This window comes from Hyaena hyaena, unplaced genomic scaffold (assembly GCF_003009895.1).
Source record: "Hyaena hyaena isolate Hyena2069 unplaced genomic scaffold, ASM300989v1 scaffold_30, whole genome shotgun sequence".
NCBI classification, from domain to species: Eukaryota; Metazoa; Chordata; class Mammalia; order Carnivora; family Hyaenidae; genus Hyaena; species Hyaena hyaena.
In genome coordinates this window covers 1,793,010-1,819,333 of record NW_024080662.1, presented here as the reverse complement: position 1 = coordinate 1,819,333, position 26,324 = coordinate 1,793,010, and the positions used below count along the sequence as shown (strand labels likewise).

Sequence of the window (26,324 nt, the reverse complement as noted above, 5' to 3'; positions counted from 1 at the left end):
CCTGGGGGCCTGTGCTTTTCACTCAGTTACGCTATTTCGGGAGGAGAAGCGTGGTTCTCTGCTTTCAGCATTCCAGCGGGGAAGAAGTCATGACTGGAAGTCAGTGTCATGGACTCTGGATGTGAAAGGCAAGGCAGAATGGCTCTGGGATGAAGAACTGACCAGGCTGTGCCACACAGCTTTACTGGGGGACATTTTGTCAGCCCCTCTTCAGGTCCAGCAGGAGAGCCTGTGCGTTTAGCCCGAGTCAACAGTTCAGGAAGGGCATCTCCTCATCAGCCTCCTGTGCTTGGTTCCGTGTCAAATGTTCCTGCCTCAGCTTCCTGAAGACTTGTTTCCAGGGGACCCCACCCCTAACCCCGACCTCTTTGTGCTTCTTGCTGGATTAGACAGTCGTGTTGAGAAAATAACGTAATAGCCCTCTGTCTTCAGCACCCCAATGATAAAGGAAATGTCACAACTGGAGGTCACAGTATCAGGAATTCTGGACATGTGCAAGGGTCTTATGAGGATCATCCTGGGTAAAAAAACCAAAGGGAACGATGACAACCACTTCTGACGGGTGTCTGTCTGTGGGTCCCTGACTCTCCTCTCCCACTTTCGGCGAGAGCCTTTGTTAACTGGGAGCCCACAAGGAAAATGAAGTTTTTGCCAAATGGTCCCTAATTCTCCTCCAACAGTAGTGCCAACTGAACCCCACAGTTGTCAAGATCCTCTCCTTGCCCTACGGTAATGGCCAAATCTCTGCTGAGGCTGCAAAATGAGGGGCTCTTGTTGGACCCACTGACAAATGATAAAGGGAACAGAGCTGGGCAGGGCCTGGGCAGGCAGGGAGGCTGGCGCTGGGGTGGGGCCTGCTTCATTTGAGAGCAGCTATGAAGGAGAGGCTTTCAACAGGGGAGAGAGTCGGCATTCAAAGCAAAGAAAGATGTAAGTGAAGTCTGGGAGGGCACTCGGCTTGGCTGTGGCCCAAAAGTGGGAACTCAGGGAGAGGCTGAACAGGGCTCAAGGGACTCTGATGGACAGGCCTTTCGGGGACCACCCCCTCCTTACACTGGAGGTCAGGGCAAGGAAATGACAAGGTCCTGAGCCCCCAGCGCCCCTGCCCGTCCTCTCCCACAACAACCCAGGATCATACAGGGGAGCCTGTTTCCAGATGCCTGTGATTTATTTCCGAAGGTGAGCTGCAGCACACAGGAAAATACACATGGCTTTTCAGTCTACGTTTTTACAGAGAAAATAGATTCTGTCATTGGCTTTCTGAGTGCCATCACCCTATTCTGTGAGGCTCCAGAATAGATGGCCTGTCTCTAAGATTCTGCTTTCAAAGCAGGAGCTTGGCCAAGACCCCTGGGGGTGGGAGCAAGGGAAAACGACCTCCACGGGGAGGGGGGAGCACATGAGAAGCACTCACTGCAAAGCTAAGGCAAAGAACAGCTGGCGGAAGGTGCCTCCCATCACCCCAAGGACATGGCTTGCTGAGGCCCAGGCCCCGGACGAGGCAGGACAGGGATGGTGGCTCTGGCCCAGCCCGGAGCAGCAGCAGGACTTTGTGCGTTTGTGCTGGGGGGAGGGGGCATGCTGAAGAGGCAGCCTACCGGGAGATGGAGGGGCTTTAGCTCACACAGGCCCTCTGCCCCAGCATAGCTCCCAGAGCGTGGTCCCCAATCCCACACTTGGCCCCTGGCATTGGCTCTACTTCAGGTGGGGGGCCCTGCTCAGGTCCCTTCCACCACCACCTCGCCTACACTGTCTGTGCAAAACATTCTTAGGGCCAAGCCTCCGTGTCCCCTGCACCCTGACCAGGGCTGCAGGGAAGGGAGGGAAGGAAGGCGCTAGCTGGGGTCCTCGCTCAGCACTGGGAACTCCTTGCACATCTCTCGGACAATCATGCGATCCATCTGGCCCTGGGGCGAGGCTTCCTCCTCAGTCAGGATGCGGCGCAGTGTGGCCTGCAGGTCGGGCAGCCGGTGGCGGTGCTGCAGGTAGGGCGTGGTGCGGATCACGGCGAGCATCAGGGAGAGGTACTCTACGCGAAGCTGTGGGAGGAGCAGGTGAGCCCGGGGACCCCAGGGAGGCACTGCCACTGCCACCAGACAGGAACAGGCTGCCACGTGGACCCCAGTGCAGACCGCCCCATGGCACCGAAGATCAGGGCTGCATCCCAAGCACTCACAATGTACCTGCCACATGAACTTCAACAGTTGCTAAGTGAATGAACGGACTATCCTAGATACAGGCGTCCCAGAACGTGGCCAGGCCCTAGGAGCCCTGGCTCAGAGAGGCGGCAAGGGGAAACTGCCAGTTCGATCTTCGCAAAGCTGAAGGCTTTCTCATGTTCTTTCTCTGACTAAAGAGCACAGCCATCCATCTGAATCCACAGGCCAGTAACACAGCTGTCTTCTGTGACACCCGTCTCTGCACACCTCATATCCAACCCACCCCTAGGACCTGGCCGCCATCCTACCTTCCATACATGCCCGGAGTCCAGCTCTAACACCCCCTCCAGTCTGACACCCCAGCTGCTCCTTTTCCTCACAGACCCCCAATCCACTGACACAATCCCAGCACTTTTCCTGTCTGCTCCCTCACCATCCCTCATTTCCCTCCTTACCTATGGTTAGAGGACTCAATACCTTCTCCAGGCAGCACCACTCTGTGCCCCCCAAGCCTGGTCAGACCACAGTGCCTACAAATCACATCCCAGTGTCTATGCCCTAGGTAGCCACAGAGCCGTGTGCAGGCCTCAACTTCCTTCCCTGCCACAAGCCTCAGACAGACGCGCAGCACTGCCTTGGCTCCGGCCACTTTTCTCTGGTATGTTCACATGCCTTTAAGGACCACGGCCCAGCTCCTCTTGGCTTTCCAGACCTAAAGTGCCTGGACAGCTGGCCTTGTGCTTCATGGAGAAAACAAGTGATCTTTCAGAAAGCCCTCGTCTTCCCCTCGCAGCCCCCATATCTCCTGTCTCCACCAGAATGAGCTGCCCTGGCCCCTTTTGGGGTGACGGGTGTCCCTCCACAGCCCTGGGCCCTCCCCCACTGCCTGATCTACTCAACTTGCGCGGTGACCCACTCTCCCAAACATGTCAGCCATTTCTTGATGTTTACTAGATCATTCCCTCTGGCCCAGAGACCTACACCAGCATCTCCTAACTTTCAAAAAGTTCCTGATGACCCCATATCTCCCTCAGGCGGACCCCCTCTGTTCCGCTCCCTTCACAGAAAAACTACAGGGTTGTCTCCGACTCCCAGTTTCCCCCCCGTCTCCCCTCCAACTTCAAATTCTCTCTTAAATGTTCCATTCTTTCCCCCTCCACTCCACAGATGCTGCTTGTCAGTCACTTGGGGCCTCTGTGGGGCAATTCCAGTAGCGAATTCGCAGCCTCTGTCTTACTCAGACTCAACTGTGCAGAGGGCTCAGCTCCTTCCTCCTCCAAACCTTGCTTTGGGGTCCTACTCTCTGGGGTTTCCTCCTGGGCTCCTCCCCACATGTCCTCACCGTGCCCTGGGCCGAGGCCTGAGCTTCCCTCTGACCCCTCCACCTCACACTCTCGGTGGTGGCCCTGAAACAGGCTTCCCATCACATCGGCACACAGGCAACCCCAGTGTGTCTCTCCAGTCCTCCCAATTCACCTCCACTGCCTCCGAATGTGCTCTGTGCCTGGATGTCTAACAGGTATCTTCTCAACCTTGACATATCAGAATGCAACTCCATTTTCGCCCCGAAGACTGTTTCCCCACCTCAGCAATCACACTTCACACTTGCGGTTGCTCAATACAAGGCCAGCAGCAAGCCCTGGGACCCACTTCGAATACCCGCAGACATGACCTCTTCCCAGGTGGCCTCGGCCTCTCCCTGCCCACCTGGACTGCTTCCTCACAGGCCTCCTGTCTTCCCTGGGCTCTCAGACAGTCTATACTCTGCTCGGGGTGTCTGTCAGGTCACTTCCCCTCTTCTGAGATCACAAGCTCCCGCTGCAGCCTCTGAAGCCTTGTGTAAATGCTCCCTCTGCCTGCCGGACCCCGCTGCCCCCTCCACTCCAGCTCTGTCCAGGCAGCCTGGCCCAGATCAGCTCACCGAGGCTCCTCTGGGCCTGGGCACACCTGCCATGGCTTACTGAGTGGCCTCCACCCTGGCCTGGCTCCAGCTGTGCCCTGTCCCCTGTCTCCATCCAGTGTCCTGTCTCCAGTCCATTTTGTTTCAGTTTCTACACAGCTCCCATCCCCACTGCAGCCACCTCCAGGCACCTTGTCTCCGGGTGACAGGTCTGCAATGTGGCGCACGGTGATGTCGATGAGCGCCATCATGTCTGTGTGGTAGAAGATGGCAGCCGTGGTGGGGCTGGCGAACACGTCCTGCAGGAACTTGAGGATGGAGTGTGGCGGCTGCGGCTCATGTTTGAAGATGCGCACGGGGTCATCTAGGAGGCAGGGGGAAGAGAAGAGGGGTCAGGGCGGTCACTGGGAGGGCCATAGCAGGGAGCTATGAGGGTCATGGAGTCACAGGACAGCGAAGCGGCACCACACAGATTCCTGCACCCTCACCCCCTCTGTTCAGGAGCAAGAGCAGCTTCTCGGAGAAGATCTTGACGTTGGAGTGTTTGCTCAGGGCGGTCATGATGACGTTCTGGTCAGGGGCTGAGGGAGGACACGGGTGCAGGTAGATCAACGCACAGGTGCCCAGCTGGGAGAGCCCCCAGCTGGTCAGCCACCTCCTGCTGAGCCCCATTCCCACCTGGCAGGTGCAAGTTGAGAGCCAGGAGCAGGTTCATGCAGAGATCGGGCAGCTGCTCTGTGGTGTCCAGGGGCAGCCCGTCCTCGACGATGCTCAGCAGGAACTGGGCAAAGGGTGTGCCCAGGTGCTCTGGGAGAGGGGTACACAGCGTCAGCCCTCCCCAGCTCTGCACACCACCCAGCCCCCCAGGTCTCTGTCAGCCCTCGGGATGCCTGATCCCTGTCAGCTACGGGCAGAGGGGCTCCCAGCAGTCAGCCGGTCAGCAACCTGCCCACTTACCGTAGTGCGCGTAGGGCACTGCCTCCCCCATGGAGAAGACCATGGCCAGGATGAGGGCGGAGTAACAGAGTTTCTGGTGATCTAGGGGGCAAGGCAGGCGGTGAGAGCCCCTACATATGGTGGGAACCCCCCAGACGGCAGGAAGCTCCCCATCGCCTCACCCTGCGTGTCTGTCTGCATGTCCCGTGCCAGCTCCACAGGCAGCACAGACGACACGAGTGTGGAGATGATGGCTGCATCCAGGCTGCACATGGCGCCAAAGCACTTGAGAAGCAGCAGCCGCAGGGACACCCGGTGCTCCTGGCAGGAGACCCTGTGTGCTCAGTGCCCGGAACCCCCACCTCTACCCGGGTGTCTCCATGCCCCCACCCCTCTGTCTTGCACACACCATTTGGTAGTAGGCCACCAAGGCCAGGACAGACTCGAACTCATTTCTTTTGCACATTTTCTTGCAAACTTCGGGGTCTGCGTCCGTCTGTGGAGAGGAGGAAGCAGGACAGAATCACTTGATGTGAGCCGTGTGGCCACGCGTAAGCGAGCCGAGTACACACAGTGGAGGTTCCTGAGCACTGGAGGGGACAGTGCAGGGTTGGGGGGAGACACCCGCGGGCCCCCACCCCGCACCAGAATGTGCAGCAGCTCCTCCAGGTAGCAGCGGATGACCCCTTCATCCTCGTACAGGGCCCAGCTGCGCTGCTGGGCATCATCCTTGCGCCGAGCCAGGTCTGCAAAGATCACCTCCAGCCGCTGCTGGTCATGGCAGACTTGCCCTGAGGGCAGGGCAGTGCTCAGGTCCTGGGGGGAGAGGGTGAGAAATGGCTCAGCACACTCCTTGCCCGTCGCCATCTCCAGAAAACCCCCAAGGCTGAGAAGTCAACCCAGACCCTGAGGATGTCATGGGTGTGAGTTCCAGGCCGACATCGGGGAAGGGTTCCCAGCCTCATTTCTCAGAGCTGCCCCTAGTCAGCAGCTCTGCGAGGGGACCAGCCCCTGGTTCTCTTCCTTCCTCCCCTCTGCCCCACCTCGAGCTCCACTAAGGACCAGCTCCTGTGGCCCACACCTTACATCAAAGCTCCCAGAGGCGCCAGCTCAGTTCTACACCCCCTCTGCAAGTAAGTCCACTGCCCCCAGTCTTGATAACCTGCTGGGATCATATTCTGCCTCATCTGTGGGTGCCTTCCAACAACCTGCCCCTCATCCCAGCCCTGTAGAAACATCTGTAAGGAAGGCCATCGACTCTCTTACTGCCTGAATGTGACGGAGATGCTCCCCTCCAAATCCACATGAAGTGGCACCAGGCTTTGTCATCTCCCCACGTCTCCCGTCTTCCAGCCTGGCAGCACCCGCCGTGCCCAGCAGACATGAGCCCACTGACCTGCTGCTCCCTCCACCCCACACCAGAGCCGCCGGGTCATGGGGCCCTGAGGAGGGGCCTCGGGCCCATCTGGTCCCCATATGGAGACAGCTCACTGACCTCCAATCCTGCTTCCTGACCAGTGCCCCAACCCTGGCAAAGGATCTCACCCACTCTACGATGCCCACGCACCTGACTCACACCTGAGTCAGTACTGAGGCCTCTGTCACAGCTCTAGAAGCACCCACTCGTCTCCACTGCCGAGGCCAGCAAGGTACTGCCTTCTCTCATGTTCTACGTCCCCTGCTCCCTTGCAGCCAGAGACGACTCTTGCCCACCTGCATCTGGTCTCATCTGTCACCTGCCCTGGGTCTCACCTCTCCTACACCACCTGTTCCCTCCCTCCCTGTGTTAGAGCCATGCTGGCCTTGTTCCACCTCCTGCTGCAAGCCAAGCTTGGTCCTGCCTTATGGCCTTGGTCCAGGCTGAGCCTCTGCCTGGAATGCTCTTTCTCCTTTTCTCCTCCAGGGATCAGCTCAAATATCCCCAGCACCCAGCACAATGAAGGCCAGGCTAGAGCTCAATAAATACTTGTCGAGTCAAGGCTGGACACAAGCGTGAGGGTGGGAATGGGGCAGGGGAGGCAGGGCGGCCCGAGGATGGGGAGGCCCCTGGCCCTGCCGCCCACCCTCACCTTGCCCTCTACCAGCGAGAGGAGGACCTGCTCCATGATAGGCGAGCTGGCCGGCACAGAGGCCTGGATGTGACCCACCACGACGCCAATGGCCACACGGCATAGCTCGTGGCTCAGGCCGGTGTTTCTCCGCACGAGCTCCATCAGCTCTGCCCCGATGGTCTTGGGCACAGCAGTCTCGGCCACCACCTTCTCCTCTGTGGTCCCCAGGTTCAGTGCACCCAGGGCCTCCAGCTCATCAGGGGCTGAGGTTGTATCAACTGCCACCTCCTCTGTAGGGGGCTCAGAGGCCAGCACCTTGGAGGGAGGGGGCTGAGCTTGGGACACAGTGGTGTGCGTGCCTCGGCGGGGCACAGGTGGGGGCGTGGGTGAGCAGCTGGGGCCCAGCTCAGATGAGCTAGAGCCGGTACAGAGCGTGTCAAGGGAGGTGCTGCTGACTGAGGAGCCGCTGGACACAGAACTGCCCCCGGAGGGCGTGGTGTTGCGGCCGCCTGTGGGCAAAGAGCGGATGCTGTGCTGGGACAGCCCCCTGGGTCCCTTACCCCTCCAGGCCCTGAGCCCCGCCCTCCCAATACAGGGCCTGGTTTCTCTGCTAGACCCACCCCTCCAAGCCCAGAGGCCCCAGCTTCCTGACACAGGCAGAGCAACCATTCCAAGCACAGGGTGCTTCCCCAACTGCCCCAACCCCGCCTTCTCACCACTGCCTGAGGCCACCAGGGCCTCACGGTCTCGGCGCTTCACAGGTGGGGGTGGCGTGGCAGGTGCTGCTCGGCGAGGCTGTGGCGGGATCTGAGAGGACAGAAGTGGGATGTGGGAGGCCAGGCTGCCATCTGGGGTACCGGCCTGGCTAGGGCCCTGAGCTCTTGGCATGGGCCTGGACCCTTGGAACCTCTGGACCAAGCCTTAAGCTCCACCCACCTCCCTCCCCCAGGATGGCCTCCCCGCATACCTGGTAGAGGCCTCCATCTGCCCCGAGATACTCAGAACTAGGGAGGCTGTGCTGCCGCTCAAACCCAGCTCGACACATCCCATTGGGCTGCCTGGCAGCAGCGGCGTCCAGATGGTGGTCACTGGTAGATGGGGTCATGGCTGCAGGGCTGGCAGCTGAGGGGCCTCTGCGGGACAGGGTCTCTTTCCGGTGGTGGATCAGCTTCCTGATGGAGGGACAAGGAGATTTCTGAGCGAGTTACCTTACCCTCCCAAAGTCCTTACATGGTCATCATGGGTCCTGGGTGCCTCAAAGCCCAGGCTCCTGCCACCTCCCTCATGCCCCACCTACTCTGTGTTACCCCCAAGCTCTGCCTTCCACACCACTGAAGGACCCCCACCCAACTGTACTCACTAGGGTAATGGGGTGGAGGGGTGCCCTCCTCCCCTCACCCACACTCACTGAAGGACTCCACGCTGCTCCAGGCTGTACTTGCCGCCATCCCGCATGGCCGCATTGTGCACAGCCTCAATGGCCCGGTCAATGGCTTGGAGGACATCTTGCTCCAGGCCCTGGGGTGGAGGGCAAAGGGTGGGCAGTTAGACCTGGGGGCCAAGTGAGGGTACAGAGCCCAGCCCCAGCCCAGGATGCAATGCGGGGCATTACATGTTGCAAGAAGCTAATGTCTGGAATCGTAGACATGAACACAAAAAGCTGAACTAGAATATGAAATAAGGTTCTCAAATTGTGTCAGTTAGGGAGCTGGGGCATGGGGTGGCCCATGCTACTGCTTTACATATTGGGGCCCCACTCGGGCCCCACACTGAGGCTCTCAGCTGTCTCTGAAAACCAGGGGGCTAGAGCAAAAACACAGCCCAGGGACCCCCCAGCTTGATGCCAGCAGTACATACCTAGTCTCTCCCTAGGTTTGGCTCAGAGCCCAGGCTGAAATGCCAAGCAGGGAGCCTCTAGTGCCTGGAACCCTTAACAAATCACTCTGGATCTTGCTGATCCTTCACAAAACCAAGGTCACACTCCAGAATAGCCCTGTCCTCATAGAGCCTTCTGCAGCCCCTGGGATGGGCCTGAAGGACCAGCTGGAGATGGGCCAAAGGGATCTCTTCTCTCCACTCCTGCTTCTAGCCCTCACCCCCCTCAGCTGTTCCAAGAAATCTTCCAGACTTGCCCTGGGAAGCGGCAGTTCTGTGTTTGTGGCAAAGGACAGACATGAAAGAGGGGCCTGGACCCTGTCCCAGATTCTGTGCTGCAGACCCAACAACTCAGGGGTCCAATCTAGCCAGCCTGCCTGGCATGTCGTGAAGAGCAGGGGGTGGCAGCTGTGGGACCAGCCACTTTCACCCCTCCCCTGTCCACAACGGTCCATCAGGCTACATGGAAGTCTCAGAACTGAGGTGACGTCACTCCAGAGAGGGTCTAAGAAGCTTCCCTGAGGGGGACAGACAGATGGATGCAGAGGTCAGCAAAGCCCTCCAGGTAGCACGGGGTATGCCAGAATGCAGAGAGACAGCAGACAGAAAGGGGAACAGAAAAAGAAACACATACACATAGGAAATAAGGAAGAGATAGAGAGAGGGAGAGAGAGGAAGGGAGAGGGAGAGAGAGAAAGACAGGTGGAGGGAGACAACGCAGAAAGAAATCGAGAGCTGGAGACAGAGAAAGGGAGAGAGTCAGAGAAAGGAGATCTAAGTGGAGAGTCAGAATGACAGACACAGCGTTGGGGAGACTGAGGCGGAGGGATGTATGCAGAAAGAAACTATGAGAGAAACTGCAGCCTCTCTGCTGTCCCCAAACACCAAGCCCCACTGGCCCTGGAGAGGAGCCTCACAGGCCCTTCAAGAAGAGGCCTCCAAGCCCCCAGCCCCAGAGAGGCTGGGTCTGACACGTTCACGCCAGAGCCGGCAGCCCTTGTGTCCAGGGCCCCACTCACACCCCAGGCACTCCTAGATGGGAACAAGCTGAGGGTCCAGGGCCCATCCCCTCTGGCAAGACCAGATGACATCTCCAAATTTATCCTGTTATTTCTGTCCTGAACCGGGCTGGGACAGGATGTTTCCAAAAGGATAGGGACCAGGATGGGGCGGGGGTGTCTGGCACAGGCCAGACAGGAGGCTCCAGGCCCTCCTTTCCCCTGAGGTCAGAATAGACCGGCTGGAGACGCTGCACCCCAGCCCCCACGGCAGGACTATTCTTGGGGAAACAGGAACTAGAGATGCAGCCTCCACTGGAAGGAAACAGGGTCATAGTCAGACCAGGGGAAGCCATGAAGAGATCTTACTTCCTCACAATGGGAGCAGCTCCCACCCCAGGCTGGGGACATGGAGGGATGGAACTTTCCACCTTCAGAGAAAATTAAGTCTGTTAAGTCAGGGCCTGAAGGTGGCTTGTAATGGGGGGTGGGGGGGGGGGGGAGTTGTAGAGCCAGGAAGTGTCAGCAAGGTCTGAGATCTTTCGTTCCAAGAGGGCTGGGGTCAGTCTGAAGAAAAGCTTAGGAGGCAGCTGAGTACAGGAGGGTGAAAGACACTCAGGTCTCCAGGCTTGGTGGGTCATCCAGGGGATAAGGGTATCATCTAGGCTCCAGGGCCCCAGTGGGGGAGTGAGGACACAGAGGATGGTGGGGAAACAGGTGGTGTCCAGGGTGGCCTGGGGTCTCCGTGGTGGAGGCAGTGGCTCCAGTTCCAGGGGACCCAGGGAAAGGGCCAATTATGAGTCTCGGGTCTCAGGGATCTGGAGAACTGGTCAGAATTCTGTGGTACTGGATTCTCAGGTCTGAGTCTTGAATTCTATTTAGATGGGGGTTCAGATAATGGGTCTCAATGGGTCTGGGATCCAAGGAATCTTAGTCCCAGAGTTAGGCTTTGCAGGTCTGGAGTCCTCAGAGTTGGCTGTCAAGGGTCTGATCTCTTGTGGGGGTGCGGACTCCTGGGGTCTCAGGGTCAGGTGCTCAAACTCCCTATCTGCGGGAAGTTTTGGCGGGCCTGGGACTCCGGGGGTCGGTCCCAAAAGCCTGCGATGGGGCCCAGTCTAAGGACCGGGGGAGGCCGGGCCGGGGAGGGGCACACTCACCTGCAGGCGGCGCAGGTAGGCGGGAGGCACGTAGCCCGTCTCGCCACTGCGCGCCCGCGCCGCCAGCCACCAGTGCGCGCTGCTGCGCTCCAGCACCAGAAAGGTCTCGCCCGCGGCGAACGCCAGCGCGTTGGGCTCCGCCGAGCGGAACGCGTAGAGCGCGCGATACATGGGGCCGGGCCGGGCTGCGCCGGAGCAGTGGCGGCGGCGAGGGCTGCGGAACCAGGACGCCAGGCCCGGAGCACCGCGATCGCCCCGCCCCGCCCCGTGACACACGACGCGTGCGCGCGCCCGCCCTCCGCAGCCCCGCCTCTAGGGGGGGTCGGCCCCCGCGCGGATTGCGGCGCCCCCTGGCGGCCCCAAGTGGCGGGATCTGGTGCTGCTCGAGTCCGCCTCCAGTTCGGTCCTGGTACCTCAGACCCCGAGACCACACACCCCAACCTCCGACCACTGGCTCTGCACCCTCCCGGGCGCCCACCCGTTTCTCCCTCCTAACCCTCCACTCAAACCCGGTGTGCCGCCCGTCCTTCCTCCCGGAAGGAGCGCTCCTTCGGCAGAGCCTGTGTCCTACGCTCTAGTCCCCTGCGGCCCTGCCACCCCGGGGGAGTGGGTCCTGACCTACTAACAGTTGGGACAGCGACTCCGCGAGAGCCTAGATCCATTGTTGGATTTCGCTGATTCGACACTTGGAGGCGCCCGGTCTCCTTGGTGTCCCAGGTCTCATGACCCCTCTCTGAGGAGTTTCTACTCCAGCTGCACTGAACCCAGGTCGGCTGTTCCCCCAGTCCAAACTCCTCCCGTCCTGGGTGCCCACCCCACCTCCTTTCACTAGCTTCTCTCAAGCCCTCTAATGTGGGTTTTTCCATATGGTTTCCTGTGCTTCGGACACAATTCCCTCCCTTCCTCACAGCATAAGGTCATCATGCTCCCAGTCGCTGTCATATTACTCTATTGTCTTTATAGGACTTAACAACTCCAAATCATCTTATTTCTGATGCTCCCTTCTGAGTAGATAGGAGAGTTGGTGAGAGTGGGGAGGGGGGTGCTATGTAGCCTTAAGAGCTGGTTTGGCCCTGCGTACCTCCAGTCAGCCCTGACTGGTCCTTGATGTCCTAAGGGAGGGAGGGACCCAGGGGAGAGGCCCTAAGGATCCTGGGGGCCTCCCATTCCTCTCCAGGGGCTGGTTCAACCACATTCCCCACTGGAAGCCTGGGCCCCGAGTGTAGGGGGTGTGGGCACAGCCAGGCCAGTGCATGTAGTTGGCGTCTGGGGAGGTAGTACACAGAGGCACAGTGGGCCTCAGAAAGGAGGTGCTGGGAGTTTCAGGAAGGTGTGGGGCTGATAAAACTGAACGTCAAGACCCTACTTTCTTGGCAATGGGTATATCCTTCTCCTTGGTGTCTGGTTCTGCAGTTCCAGACCTCCTGCCACACCTCCCAGAAACCCTCGTACACAGAAGTAGCTCTCTTCGGGGCCGCCCTGGCTGCAGCTGCTTAAGAGATGAGACTGGGTGTGGTTGTGGGTAGCTGTGGTGACAAGTAGTTAAGAGGACCCCCCTGCCTAGAACACCTTTCTCACTGGGACCCTAGGCCCCTCATCCTCCTGGGACTTTTTACCATGGAGCCCACCACTGCCAATAGATCAGAGCCTGGCAACTACCTGAGGCCTTGGTATGGCTCCAGGACATGTGACATCACAATGATCAGCCAATTAGCTGCTGCCAGTGGTGCAGGAAATGGACCCAAGGTCTGGCACACCTGTTGCCCAACTTTGGTTTAAGCTGCATGGAGGACAGGGAAAGACCTGTATCACGGGTCAAGTAGTTCTTTGCTTAGGGGATGCTGGGACACTAGGTCAGCACAGACCCCAAAGGAACCTAAGGTTGTATGTGGGGGGGAGGTGTCCACAGGGTGCTACGTTAGGGGACTGAGGACCAAGCCAAGAAGCTGTGGTGACTTTAGGGTCCGTGAGGTAGGGGCAATGGCAAGAATATTCCTGGACTATGGTGGAAGATCCAGCACAGGTGAGACTTCTGAGGGCTGGAATGGGGGAGGCTGCCTGCCCCTAGTTAAGAACGACAGCAGCACTGTGTACAATTAACAAAAAGATTTGTATTAGAACATTTACACTCAGGGAAGAAAGAGGTATCTGCATCATCAAATGTGGAATGTCGAAGAAATAGTTAAAATAAATAAGACTCCGAACGTGGCTGGGGCTGGCTCAGGCTGGGACTCACAGAGGCCTCTGCACATCAGCTCCAGGCTGCAGGGGCCAACGCCTGGCCATACTGGCCTCCTTCCCGACGCAGCACAGCTGTGCCTGGGACACAGAGAGTCTCTCAGGTGCTGGTGCAGCCAGCAAACTCACTCCCCACTTTCCTCACTTATTTCTGTGACAATGTCTATCAGGCTCTGGAGCCCGAAGATATAGCCAGCATCCTGGCCCTCATGTACCACACTGTCCTCGCCATACAGCCTGCAGGTGGTGTGTGCAAAGTCGATCATGCGCACGTCCACTGAGCTGGTGCCAATGGGCTTGTAGGCATAGGCACCAGCAGACTCGTCAGCTGACTCCTCTGACAGGTCCTCCAAGTCCTCAGCATCTGAGTCCAGGGCCACCTCAGGCCATTCCTTGCCATCATAGATGACCAGTAGAGAGCTTGAGTAGAAGCGGTAGGACTCCTGTCGCTCCAAAATGGCTTTGAGCTCAGCCAGCTTCTTAAGCACAGGGCCCAGGAGCTCACGGCGCAGATACCGACCGTTGTGGAAAAACTGGAAAAGTGCCTCCTTGAAGCCCTGCACTGACAGCTTTCGTCCGTGGTACTTGTTCATGAACATAAGCTGCCCACTCCCTGCCTGGTACACCTGTGGGAAGAAACCAGCAGGTTAGGTGCTGACAGCCATCTCAGAGCCTGGACCCTGGGGAACAGCAGTTAGAGGACGCCCCTGGATCAGATCCTTTAACCTGTTAAGTACACCAGTCACACAAGACACTGCTCTCTCTGATCAACAACCACTCAGGAGGCAGCCCTCTGACCTGGTTCTGTCCTTAGACCCCTGCTTAGCCTATTGGTTGGTGGAGAGGGCCTAACTCTCTTGCTTCATTTCCACTCCTGTCCAGAGATTCTGGACTCAGTCAACCAGCTCAGTCCCAGATGGTTCACCCAGGCAATGCATGCTTTTTTTTCTAACCAGAAAATGAGAGGCTCACTTAGTCACACTGGAATCTTGAGAAAACAGCAGGACTATGCTCAGGGTGGAGAGTGGAAGCTACTGGATGCCCTATCCAGCCCATGGTATGCACCAGCACTCCCCTCACCTGCATGCCACACACACGGACACCGATGACCGCAGATGTGCTTTGCTGGCACTTGCGGATCTGGTTGGCTGCCTTCTCCTCTGAAGCATCATCACCATGCTGGCGGGTACCCATCTTGAGGTCCAGGACACAAGGCACCTCATAGCGGGAAGTCAGGTTTTCCAGTAAGATGAATTCTGAGTGGTTAAGGTCAATCCTCCGTCTAAAGAAAAGGTGCTACTGTATGGGGGGCTTTGGCACTCCAGGGCACAATGCCTGCACACAGTGCCTCAGAGAAGCCCAAGTCCACAGAGGGCCCCATCAATCTGCTATCCCCCATGTAGGGAGCCTAAGGCTGACTAGAGGACTAAAATTGAAGAACTGAATTCTTGTCAGGGAACTGGCCCGAGAACTGTCTGGGTCTGGACTCAACACAGACCTGGTCAACACACATACACCACTGCCACAACTCAGCAAAATATGGGAACAGGGTTCCACACCAGACTGTCCTAAGTTACAAAGAGAACATCAATTAAATCCTATAACTTTCTATGTGAACTGGAAATATATGCATAAACTCATGAAAAATTTTCTCTTTAAAATAAATGTGTTATTTCCCAGCTGTGTGGCACTGAAAAGGTCTAGAAACAATGACCAGATAGTCATGTGAGCACCCCTAGTGCCCAGACCAGTTTTCCTGGGGCAAGGATGGTGAACTATGGCTCCCTACTTGTTGTACGGCCTATGAGCTAGAAATCATTCTTAAATTTTTAAGTTGCCAAAAAAATATATAAAATACCTGACACATGGAAAATTAAATGATATGCAAATATTGGTGACCATAAACAGTTTCATTGGGACATAGTCATGCTCATTCACTTACATGATTATCTATGGCTACTTTTAAGCTACCATGGCAGAGCTGTGTCAGAGGGTACAGCCTGTAAAGTCACAGACATTTACTATCTGGCCCTCTACTGAGCAGGTTTGTAACTCCTGCCTCAGAGGAATGACTAAATTCACATCTGGAGTAGGAAATATACATGACCCTGGACCATCTTTTCATACCAGAAAGTAAGAGAGTCATCACAGACTTCTATGAGTGTGTCAGAAGGACTCAAGAGCCTATCTTAAAAGGCAGAACAAAACATGGAAGAATCTGTGCATCAGTAAAGATAAAAACTGCAATGGACTAAACTACATCAAATATGTTTAAATTCATAGATTCATAGGGATGCCTGGGTGGCTCAGTCGGTTAAGTGTCTGCCTTTGGCTCAGGTCATGATCTCGCAGTTTTTGGGTTCAAGCCCCGCATCGGGCTCTGTGCTTTGGAGCCTGTGTCTCCCTCTCTCTCTCTGCCCCTTCCGCTCTAATGCTCTGTCTCTCAAAAATAAACAAACATTAGGGGCGCCTGGGTGGCTTAGTCGGTTAAGCGTCCGACTTTCGCTTAGGTCATGATCTCACGGTTCGTGGGTTCGAGCCCCGCGTCGGGCTCTGTGCTGACTGCCAGCTCAGAGCCTGGAGCCTGTTTCAGTCTGTGACTCCCTCTCTCTCTGACCCTCCCCTGCTCACTCTCTCTCTCTCTAGAAATAAATAAAAAAAAAACCTTAAAAAAAATAAAAAAATAAACAAACATTAATAAATTCATTGATTCATTAATATTGAAAAACTCACTTGCAATTTTTTTTTTTTTTTGGCATTTTGGATGGATGTTGAAAAACTCACCCATTATTCCAAATATTCAGTAAATAAAAATTAAACATTTAATCTGCCTTTTCTATATAAACTATACCTCAGGATAAGCATATAATTGATGAGAAAAAGTTTATCTTTACAGATTCCAGCTAAGAAGGAATGACAAAATTAGAAAACTGCCTAATGAAAAAAATGGATCCAAGGCAACAGCAATACAGGAGAGAAAGACAAATATTGCATTTCCTGATGGCCACTACCGAGGGATTCTAGCCCCTAACTACCCCCAAACTGAACCTGAATCTGACCAAGCCTCTTTAATGGAAACAAAGAGAAAAGAGTAACATGTAAAAGACACACAGGGATGTAATCAGTAAAATCCAGATGGGGGGAAACTTTAGAAGACCTAGTTTCTTTGATAAGAAATTTCCAAGATGAAAAAATAAAAAGGGCATTTTAAAAAGACTTAAACATTTCAACCAGAAACATGTGAACCTCACTTGGCTCCCCATTCAAACATCAGCAAAAACATATTTATGAGACAATTAGGAATGTGGACACAAACTAGATACTTGATAAGGAAGTACTGCCCAGTTTTAAGGAGCTCATGTCTTAAAAACACCCTTATCTTGGGGAGCCTGGGGGGCTCAGTTAGTTAAGTGTTGACTCCTGATCTCAGCTCGGGTCATCATCTCAGAGTTCTTGAGTTTGAACCCTGAGCTGACAGTGTGCAGTGTGCTTGGGATCCTCTCTCTTTCTCTCTCTACCCCTTCTCCACTAGTTCTAGTTTTTTCTTTCTCAAACTTAATTAAAAGAAAATCCTTATCTCTTAAAGATGCATGATGAGGTGTGTGTAGATGCAATGATACAGGAGATACTTCAAAAAGAGCTCAGTTAGGGGCACCTGGGTGGCTAGTCAGTTGAGCATCTGATTCTTGGTTTCAGCTCAGGTCATGATATCATGGTTCGTGGGTTCAAGCACCACACTGGGCTCCATGCTGACAGCACAGGGGCCTGCTTGGGATACTCTCTCCCTCTCTTTCCTCCCTACCTCACTCAAAATAAATAAAAAGAAGGAAGGGAAGGAAGGGCAAAAGAAAGAAGGAAAGAAGGAAAAGAAAGAGTTCACCTGGGAGATGCCGGGTATAAGAGACAGTCATGGCACAAAACAGACATAAGCAGGTTAATCACTGAAACTGGGTGACTGGTACTTAGAAGTTCAAAGTAGTATTCTATGTTTAACACGTTTAAATTTTTTCCTAGTAAAAAGTTAAAAATAAATAAAACATACTCAATTCTGAAGAACTACCCCTTCAAAATTAAAAAAACAACAACAACAAAAAAAACAACAACAAAAGAAAGAAAGGGCACCTGGGTTTCAGCTCAGGTCATATCTCACAGTCTGTAGGACAGAGTCCCGTGTCAGGCTCCAGGCTGACAGCACAGAGCCTGCTTGGGAATTCTCTCTCTTTGCCCCCTCCCTGCTCCTGCATCCACATGTGCTCACTCTCAAAATAAATAAACTTTAAAAAGTAAATAAAAAAAAAAGAAAAAAAAAGTAAGTAAATAAAATTAAAAAGAAATCACTGAGTAAAAAAGGTGGGGTTGGGGGTGGGGGAAGTCCCATGCTTTCTTAATGTGCCAGTCTGATGAACCAGGATTGAAAGGTTAGCACCCACCCTAAAAAAAAAAAAAGGGGGGGGGCGCATGGGTGGCTCAGTCAGTTGCACGTCTGACTACGGCTCAGGTCATGATCTCATGATTCGTGGGTTTGAGCCCCGCGTCGGGCTCTGTGCTGACAGCTCAGAGCCTGGAGCCTGCTTTGGATTCTGTGTCTCCCTCTCCCTATGCCCCTCCCCTGCTCACTCTCTGTGTCTCAAAATAAAGACATAAAAAAAAAAAAAAATTAAAAAAGAAAAAAAAAAGGTTAGCACCCACCCACCACCCCCATTCTTGGCAGGAAGCACTGTCTGGGGACTTCTGTGAGTCTGAAAACACAACCAGACCCTTGCACTCTAGGCTAAAGTCTCCCTGATATAGGTTGGTCCCTCCATGAGGTGGCTCTCAACTGCCTCCCCACCACCTGTATTCCCAGACCAGTCCTTGTTCCTCAGGGAAGTGATGTTTGCCTATGGTTACCACATAGGGTGCCGTGGCACCACCATGACTAGAAAACAAACCCAACCTCTCTGAGCTCCTAGGATCTCACCTACTCTCCCCTCACCCCAAGGCAAAGATACCCTGTGAACAAAGGATACTGTATTGGTTCCGATGTTTTGCATTCTCCTTCATTCTCTGTAACTGTTGCTGGTGACACTTCATGCTCCAGGGGTTATAGTGTTTAAGCTGGGAACTGACATTCCCCTTTTTCTCTACGCTGTAGTACAAGACTTCAGATTTCTTTAGCCACTCAAATTCTTCTTCTAACTTATGGCTGTAAGGAGACAAGGAACCAATAAATCACAACATCTTACCAAAATTCAGGGCCAAAGAGGCACGAAAAGGCACATCTTTTGGAGTGATGGGAAGTTTGAGATCTTGATGTGGTGGTTTTAGTGTACACATTGAACACTTCAAATAGATACATTTTATTCTAAGTGTATTATACCTCAAGAAAGCTGACTTTGAAAGAATTAAAGGGCCAGCTCACTGTTTTTTTCTATAGCAAGAAGAACAAAAGAAGAACAGCCTCTGCTTCCACCACTGTACCCCGTCCCCCCCAAGCAGCCTTCACTGCCCTTTTCTTCTAGGCAGTACTGCCCCCCGGCTTCCGCTACATCCAAGTTTCCCAATTCCAAATGCTGAAGACTGGGAAAAGCTGAACTGAAATCCCATGGGAATAAGCCAACCTACTTAGCCACATTATAAACACTTCAATTTTTATCTATTATTTATATTTTTACAAGCTCTGCCAAGGACTGGCTCTTGGAAGGCTCTGTGTAAACAGATCCTACATTTTGGGGATGCCCAACTGACCATTTTGTCTCCCACCCTCAATGAGCAACTGGAGGTAAAGGGACGGCTCCTATCTTGGCCACTGCGACATCCCCAGGATGCAACATAGGGCCTGGCACAGGGCAGCTGCAGGAGCAACGAGTGACTAAAACTCTTACAACTGCCACTGTAGCTGTTTACCCAAAATGGCATGATGTAACCCAGAATCATTAAAAAGAAGATGCCATGTGGGTACCAGCCACTGAGTGACAAGGCACCATCGTTTGAGTCTCTAGCTCCAGGGGACTGGACTATAAGATCCTGTGACACCTCCCCTCCCACAGAGTCTGGGGTTCCCCTCTCAGTTTACACCCACCTTTTCATCTTCTCCTCTTTCCGGTGCTGTCTCACCCAGTCCTTGGGGCTCTTTTCTGTTTCTAGGACATGATGTTTTTTGTTTGTCCACCTCAGGAGCTTACTCTTTGGTTCACAGTCTGAATTGTCTAAACTGTCCACAATTCCGTGGTCCCCTTTTAGTGGATATGCTATTAAACATAAATTCCTGTCTTCGTCTTCTTCAAAGCGTACAGATACCACACCTGGAAGGGGGGTGAGGAGCAGAAAGAACTTTTAATTCCACAGATGATGTGTTATAAATAACATGATTGTAACATTTGGTTTTTTCTTACCCTGTTCCTTAGTCTCTATGTTGCCAGAGGCCCCAAACTCATCTGCAAACCTAACAAATATCAAAACAGCTAGAAAAGATAACACCATACAAGACAAGCGATTAGGGAGCAAACATGGCTGAGAGTTTTCCTCTCTGATGCACTCAACAAGGCAAGAGCCAAAGAATTACAAGACACATTTTTCCATCATTGAAAATGTTTATTAAGTTTTATGTAATTCTTCTAATCCTAAAAGAGACGTAAAAACATTTGCTCTTTATATCTTGTGGGAATTTTTGATGCCCTCAACAGAAACTCCAATAGCCTGAGGCTTGCTTTAAAGCAGAGCCTGAACCCGGGGAACAAAGGTTTGCCCTGAGGGGTAAGAAGGGTCCAAGGTTAAGGGAAGACTGGGCAAGCAAAACAAAATAATAAAGGAGCAAACAAAACAAACCACACAGCACAACAGACACCCTAGCAAAGGCTTCTTGCAGCACCCCCACACGGGTGGGCACCCCAAGCCTTTTGTCCTCAAACATGTTACTTTATTGGTTTTTGCAGTCACAAAAGAACAAAATGAACATAAGGCAAATAGGGTTGGGCTGGGCACAGACGCGTGGTGGCCTCGAAAGCAGCTCTCCCCCTTGAGTCTCTAGAACCTGCCATGTGTAATTAGACAGTCTTTGAGGAGGGGGCTGTCAGGTGGGAGCGTTTCAGCAGGTGCCGATGAGCGCCTTACAACCGACTGGCTGAACACCTTTCCTCCCAGGCCTCTCTGGCCTGGGATCACTCAATTTGCTCAGTCCTTGCTGCCCGCCCGCTTGCTCGCTCGTTTGCTGCAGGGGAATGCGTGCTCAGAGAGATGACACTTCTGAGGTGGTCCCTGTCTCTGGGCGCAGAGGAGCAGAGGAGCCTGGGTAGGGAATTCAGGGGACCACACTTCCCTGTGGCCACGGGGAAAGAACCAGGGGGAAAAAGGGGACAAGGGCGGCCAGCTAACAAGGGGCCTTTGGCTTTGTCCTGGAAAAAACAACAGAGAAGGACCAAGTGAGGGCCTTCAACTCTCCCACCCCCAACCACAACACACATGCATATTCACAGAGTACAGAGAGGCGCCCAGTACATTCTGTCTTCAAAGAGCATGTTTCAACAGTCCCAGAAGAACCTAAGTTGTTCAAGAGTCTTTTGTACAACCAGGCAATGTAAATTTAATTTCCTTAATGGATTCTTTGATTAACAAAATATCCCCCCTTCCCGGGAAAGTCCACACCACTCTGATGGCTGCTGCTGTCCCCCCCAAAATGCATTATAAAAAGAAAGAGAGAGTCACCATATGTGAATCAAAGAGTTGCCATAACATTGCAATTTCGGGGACATTCCGTAATAGCAAAGGGTTTCAGCTAATCAGCACAGGCCTCCCACTCCTGCATTCCATCTGACTCAACCCTGCTCCCAGCCTACCTAATCACCAGGGCTTCTGGTTTCCTGGAGGACAAAAAGCAGGCAGCAAGGATTCTGGGAAAAATCCTCCCAAAGTCTTCCCCCGCTGTCCTCCATGGGGGGGGAAGCTATGGGTTACTGTGATCAAGAGACACCTGAACATAAAACACAACTATACTTCCACCAAAAATAAACTCAAAACAAATCCACAAAACAAAACAGAATTGAGCAATCTTACCAGGGCTTGCAAACTGAGGGTGTGAGGTGCTGGGCTGAGGGCCAAGAGGAGGAGAAGGGAAAACACAGAGTGGGGGGGAAGGAGGGTAGGGCTCCTGGGATGGCTGCCCGGCCTTCCGGCTGCGAAGTGCCGCCTTGCATCTCCTTGCCAGCGGAGACCCCTATGGCAGCGGGGGCTCACCTTTGTACTGGGGAGTGAATTTGCGCATCTCGGCTGGGAGAGTCTCGTAGAACTGGTGCTCCCTCGGAACCAGGGGCTTGCATAGGGTCGTCTCATTGAAGCGGAGCACGCATGAGTGCCCCCCGACCTGGTGGACAAAGGGCTCCAGCAGGACGCCCTTGGTGCGGGGATCCACGTCCATGGCCCTGAAGGCTGGGCTCATCCTCCAGGCGCAGGCAGCAGGAAGAAGGGGGAGGCAGCGGGGTCCAGCGGCCAGCGCGTCCTCCGTCTGTCTTCTGTCCGTGCGTCCGTCTGTCTGGCCTTGGCTCCTCAGTGGCGCGAGCCAGGACGCCCTGCCGGAAGGAAAGAGAAACACTGGCATTGGAAGCGGCCTGGGAACCGCCTTAGAGCCACGAGCCCTCCTCCAGTAGAAAGACAAACAGCCTGAGCTCTCGCCGGGCCCCGCCCACCCCGGCTCCGCCTTCTCCCGCAGAAACAAACAGCTAGAGCTCCCGCGGGGCGGGGCCAGATGCCGACGGGCAGGGACTGGCTCCAGGTGTTCCCAAACAGCCGGTGCCCTCCCACCAAGACGGCGGCGTTAGAAGGGCGGGAAAAACGCAAAACCATGATTAGGTAGAGTCCCATTTCAAACCTAATAATTCAGATTAAATCTTATTATTCTCTAATAAGATTAACTTCATGCATACATATTTTTAACACTTTATATTTTAGAGTAGTTTTAGGTCCACAGCAAAAATGAGAGGATGATAACACTGACTGCACACATAACCACATACCCCCAGACATGCGTTACCTTCCCCATTATCAATATCTCCCACCAGAGTGGTACATTTGTTACAAATGGTGATGAACCCACACTGACACATCACCATAGTTTACATTAGGGTTCACTCTAAGTCGTTAATTGTATTTTTATAAAATGCAGTTAAAGAGAAAACCTGCTTACTCACCATTTAGTAAGATCTACTCCCCCAAGGTGTCCACCCCGCCCCACCCCAAGGCCAAAGACAAGCCCCATTAACCTTATTAGCAGTGGAGCTTGGGCCTAGCTTTAATGATTAACGTCTGTATCTAAAAACAACTGATCAAGGCTGGCTAACTCCATTTAAAAAGATACACGGTGTTCTAGGTCACTGACTATTTTTATCATTTCTATCCTGATCTCCAAAAGCTGGGGCACACCTTTAAACCAAAGCTGTGCTCCTAGGGTAATCAGGGCTCTCATCCACTCTTAAGTTCAGGGCCTGATACCTGACTTCGCATCCCTAAACACCCCAGATCTCAACAAAGCAACCTCTATACAACTGTTAACCATTTCAAGCAGTGTCAAGCTAGTTCTGTTTTCTGTCTGATTTACAGACTACACGTTGCTACTAGCACTACTTACAGGGTGTGGGCCACTTCATCATCCATACAGGATTTTGAATGGGAACTCGTCCAGTTACCACTACTCCAGCTGACATGCTGGGTGAAAATAGCTCTGTTAAAGATGGGTCCACTCTGTCCTCTAAGGTGAGTAAAGCGCCTATGATATGCTAGGCTCATCACAGGAACTTACCTCATTTGGTCCTGAGAATACTGTCTATGAGGAAGACACTATTATTCTCTCTGTTGCAAACAATGACATTGCTTTGGGGAGGAGAGGAATCTCATCCAGGGCCAGGGACAATAAGCCACAGCTCCCAAATGAACCTCAATCTCTTGGATGCCATCATAGGGCTACCTCTAGTGCCCAGGGTCTCTGGCATTAGTACCTTCAATACAGTACTCCTACAAATATGGGGCATTTAGCCTGTTGTGAGAGTCCCTTCACCATGTTATTTATATTTTCTAGGTTTATTTACTTATTTTGAGAGAGCGAGTGAGCACACATGCAAAAGCAGAGGAGGGGCAGAGAGAGGAAGAGAGAGAGAATCCCAAGCAGGCTTTGCACTGTTAACGAAGAGTTCCACAATAGGACTCAAACTCATGATCTGATCATGACCTGGGCTGAAGTCAAGAGTTCGACATTCAGGCGACTGAGCCACCCAGTCGCCCCGATGTTTTCTATTTATATTTTTATATTTATAAAGTTCTCTTTAAGAGTTTCAACTGGTATCACTCTTTTTAGAGAGAACTGGCTGTGGGCCCCAAATGTAAAGAGATGAAAATCACAGGTCCTGATTCCTCTCCTGGCACCACCTTCTCATCATCACAGAAGCCCTCAGGAGGGCAAGTGCTGGGAAGGGTTCTATGACAATCAGTTCAAAGCATGAGTACATTCCAGCCATCCCAGACTCTCTCCAGCAGGTGGAGCTCTGAGACACTTGGTCAGACAAGCCCTTTCTCCAGGTTTACACAGACCAGTTCACACTAACCCACTGAAAAGACCTCTGGAGTAAGAGCAATACCTAAGGAAAGCTACTGTACTGACTCACAGTCAGTCTGCCAGTAAGTATTCAAGCACGAACCAGGTACTATAATTATTAAATTGTCATTGCATAAGATGCTCCTCATGGTCCAGGCTTTAGAAACACAGTCCAAATCTTTCATACAAGTATAAACTGCTTTTGTTGTCAGAGTAATGTTAACATCACTGCAAATCCCTTTCCAACTCAGTCCAAGATTCCTTAAATGTATTCAAGTAAATAGAAAAATCTCTCCAGGCATCTCTTGCCCACTTCCACCTCAATGAAAAATCAAAAATAAAAGCTGGTCCTTTATGGCACTCTCTAGAGTATGGTGCAGGAGTGTGGCTAAAGGCCAAAAAGGCCAGGTAAATGTCACCATCTCCTCCTCCCAGGTCCTCAGTGTATTCATTACCTGCTGGGTATGACATGGCACCTTGCCACCCTCCTCCCAGCACCCAACTCTGGCAGTCCATAGGACATTGCTCCCTGGAGAGTGATCATCATCTTGGGTAAAGAAGCAAGAAAAATAAGACTTAACCCTCTCGCCTGAGCCAAGCTGATGACAGAGGAAACTGCCAAATGTGAGGCAGTGTTAGGGAGACAAGTGATTATCCTATAGTGAGGTGAAGCCAGGTTCTAGTCCCATTTTTGCCACTTGATTGCTTAAGAAAGACTCCAAGTCCCTGGCTCCCTCTGGGTGCCAGTTTTCTGGTTTGTAAAATGGAGAAGACAGGCCTGGAGTAGATCTCTACTCTGTGGGCAGGGTAATGCAATTAGTGAATGAATAGTTTGTTTTAATCAAACATAAAAAAAAACAAGGGCACCTGGGTGGTTCAGTCGGTTAAGGGTCTGACTTCAACTCAGGTCATGATCTCACAGTTCATGAGTTTTAGTCCTGGATCAGACTCTGCAATGAAGTGTGGAGGATGCTTGGGATATTCTCTTTACCCCTCCACCCCCAACTCGTTCCACTCTCTCAAAATAAACTTAAAAATAAACAGCACATAATAATGTTAAGTCCTGTTTTGTGATTCTTTTATTTCAATTATGCTCAATCTCTCAACATGAACCTAAGTATGGCTTCACAGTACTACATATTTCTTACATTTGGAGTGCAGACAAAGAAATGGAGCTTCTGTTCTAGCTTCCCTTATAGGCCCTATCTCTGTGGGAAATTAAAGGATCAAACTTCCCAAGGATTACAGAGCAGCAGATCAGCTCCCTCCCTAGTGGCCTCAACCAGGCCAGAAGGAAGAAAAGTACCCAAAGCACCTGCTTTTTCACCTGCTACTCTTTCTGTTCCAATTGTGGTTTAGGCAGAGGGCTCTTTCAATGTTTTTTAAACATCCAAGGTCTAAGGCCCAGTTTCCCAGGAATCCTAGAGTATTAATGGTTACCGAGATGTCCATGCAATGTGTGGACACTATCTGTACCTAGGGAGAGGGGGGGAAAAACCATAATATACTGCCTTCAGATTTAGCATCTATTTTACTTTCCACATTGCCTCACATTGGCCTATGAACTCCTAGGACAGCACATAGATTTCCTCCACAGTCCACCCCACTAAATCCGTCAAACTGGTTGAAAGATCTACTGGAAACAACACCTTCTAAAATACTGCAAATAAAACAGCTATGACTCATGAAAAGCCCTGAGCTGTTAGCTCACCCATCCAGAATTTAGTTTAATGAGGCAACAAATGGAGTCTGCTGGGGCCACTTATTTGCCTCAAGAAAAGTCCCAGGGTTGGATAGTGATAGGGGTGGTGTGAGGCACATTAGCCTGATGGTGGAAAATCAATCCTCACCAACTACACCTGCTCTTCCTGAACCCCACAGCCACCACTATACAGCGTCTGCACACAACCCATGACTCCCACTGCCAAGGTCAGTCACTGAACTCTTAAATACTGCTGGTAGGAATGGAAAAGGTAATGGCCACTTTAGAAAACAGTTTGTCAGTTTCTTAGAAAAGTTAAACATATTATATGACCCAACAATCCTACGTATGTATATGCCTAAGAGAAATGAAAACAAATGTCCACACAGGCTTATACGTGAATGATCACAGAGGCACTATTTACTATAGCCAAAAGGTGGAAACCCAAACATCCATAAAATGGGTGAATGAATAAACAAACTGTGGTATATCCATATAATGCAATATTACTCAGTAATAAAAGTGAATGTACTGATACATGTAACAATAAAGATTCATCACAAAAGCATCAGAAGTGAAAAAAGCCACTCAGAAAAGACTATATGCTATATGATTCCATTTATACAAAATTCTAGAAAAAGCAGAACTATAGAAAGGAGGTAGGCAGTTGCAGAGGTAGGGGAACAGGATTTACTGCAAAGGGGACCAAGAGAACTTTTAGGGGTAATGACAATGTTTTATGCTATGACT

At 52.4% G+C, this 26,324-nt stretch overlaps 2 protein-coding genes across 4 annotated transcripts in view; both read right to left on the bottom strand.

The window, feature by feature from the left end:
* Window positions 1–1,149: 1,149 nt before the first annotated feature.
* NCKIPSD (NCK interacting protein with SH3 domain) lies at window positions 1,150–11,247 on the bottom strand. Its single transcript, XM_039228362.1, has 13 exons — window positions 11,077–11,247; window positions 8,455–8,564; window positions 8,014–8,218; window positions 7,763–7,853; window positions 7,065–7,555; window positions 5,641–5,811; window positions 5,405–5,491; window positions 5,178–5,316; window positions 5,017–5,097; window positions 4,738–4,866; window positions 4,548–4,640; window positions 4,251–4,423; window positions 1,150–2,039 (listed from the first exon to the last, which is right to left on the bottom strand). Exons 1-13 carry the CDS (start codon window positions 11,245–11,247, stop codon window positions 1,836–1,838), a joined length of 2,145 nt encoding a protein of 714 aa, XP_039084293.1. The 3' UTR covers window positions 1,150–1,835.
* A 1,920-nt stretch (window positions 11,248–13,167) lies between these two features.
* The window catches only part of IP6K2 (inositol hexakisphosphate kinase 2), a 30,948-nt gene continuing 17,791 nt past the window's right edge, over window positions 13,168–26,324 (bottom strand). For all 3 annotated transcript variants that reach the window (XM_039228188.1, XM_039228190.1, XM_039228189.1), the window contains exons 2-6: window positions 21,526–21,857; window positions 19,376–19,598; window positions 18,324–18,499; window positions 14,395–14,570; window positions 13,168–13,940 (exon numbers count right to left, since the gene is read on the bottom strand). In XM_039228188.1, the coding sequence (XP_039084119.1) occupies window positions 13,440–13,940; window positions 14,395–14,570; window positions 18,324–18,499; window positions 19,376–19,598; window positions 21,526–21,727 (1,278 nt within the window). In that variant the 5' untranslated portion in view covers window positions 21,728–21,857 and the 3' untranslated portion in view covers window positions 13,168–13,439. The remainder of the gene's footprint in view (window positions 13,941–14,394; window positions 14,571–18,323; window positions 18,500–19,375; window positions 19,599–21,525; window positions 21,858–26,324) is intronic.

What these genes read in the sequence shown, in the direction of transcription:
- NCKIPSD (XM_039228362.1), bottom strand. Translation starts at nt 11,247, where the DNA reads ATGTATCGCGCGCTCTACGCGTTCCGCTCGGCGGAGCCCAACGCGCTG. An exon ending in TGGTGGCCTACTACCAAATG is followed by an intron (nt 5,317 to 5,404) that starts GTGTGTGCAAGA and finishes GTCTCCTGCCAG; the next exon opens with GAGCACCGGGTGTCCCTGCG. An exon ending in AGTGCCCTACGCGCACTACG is followed by an intron (nt 4,867 to 5,016) that starts GTAAGTGGGCAG and finishes CCCCTCTCCCAG; the next exon opens with AGCACCTGGGCACACCCTTT.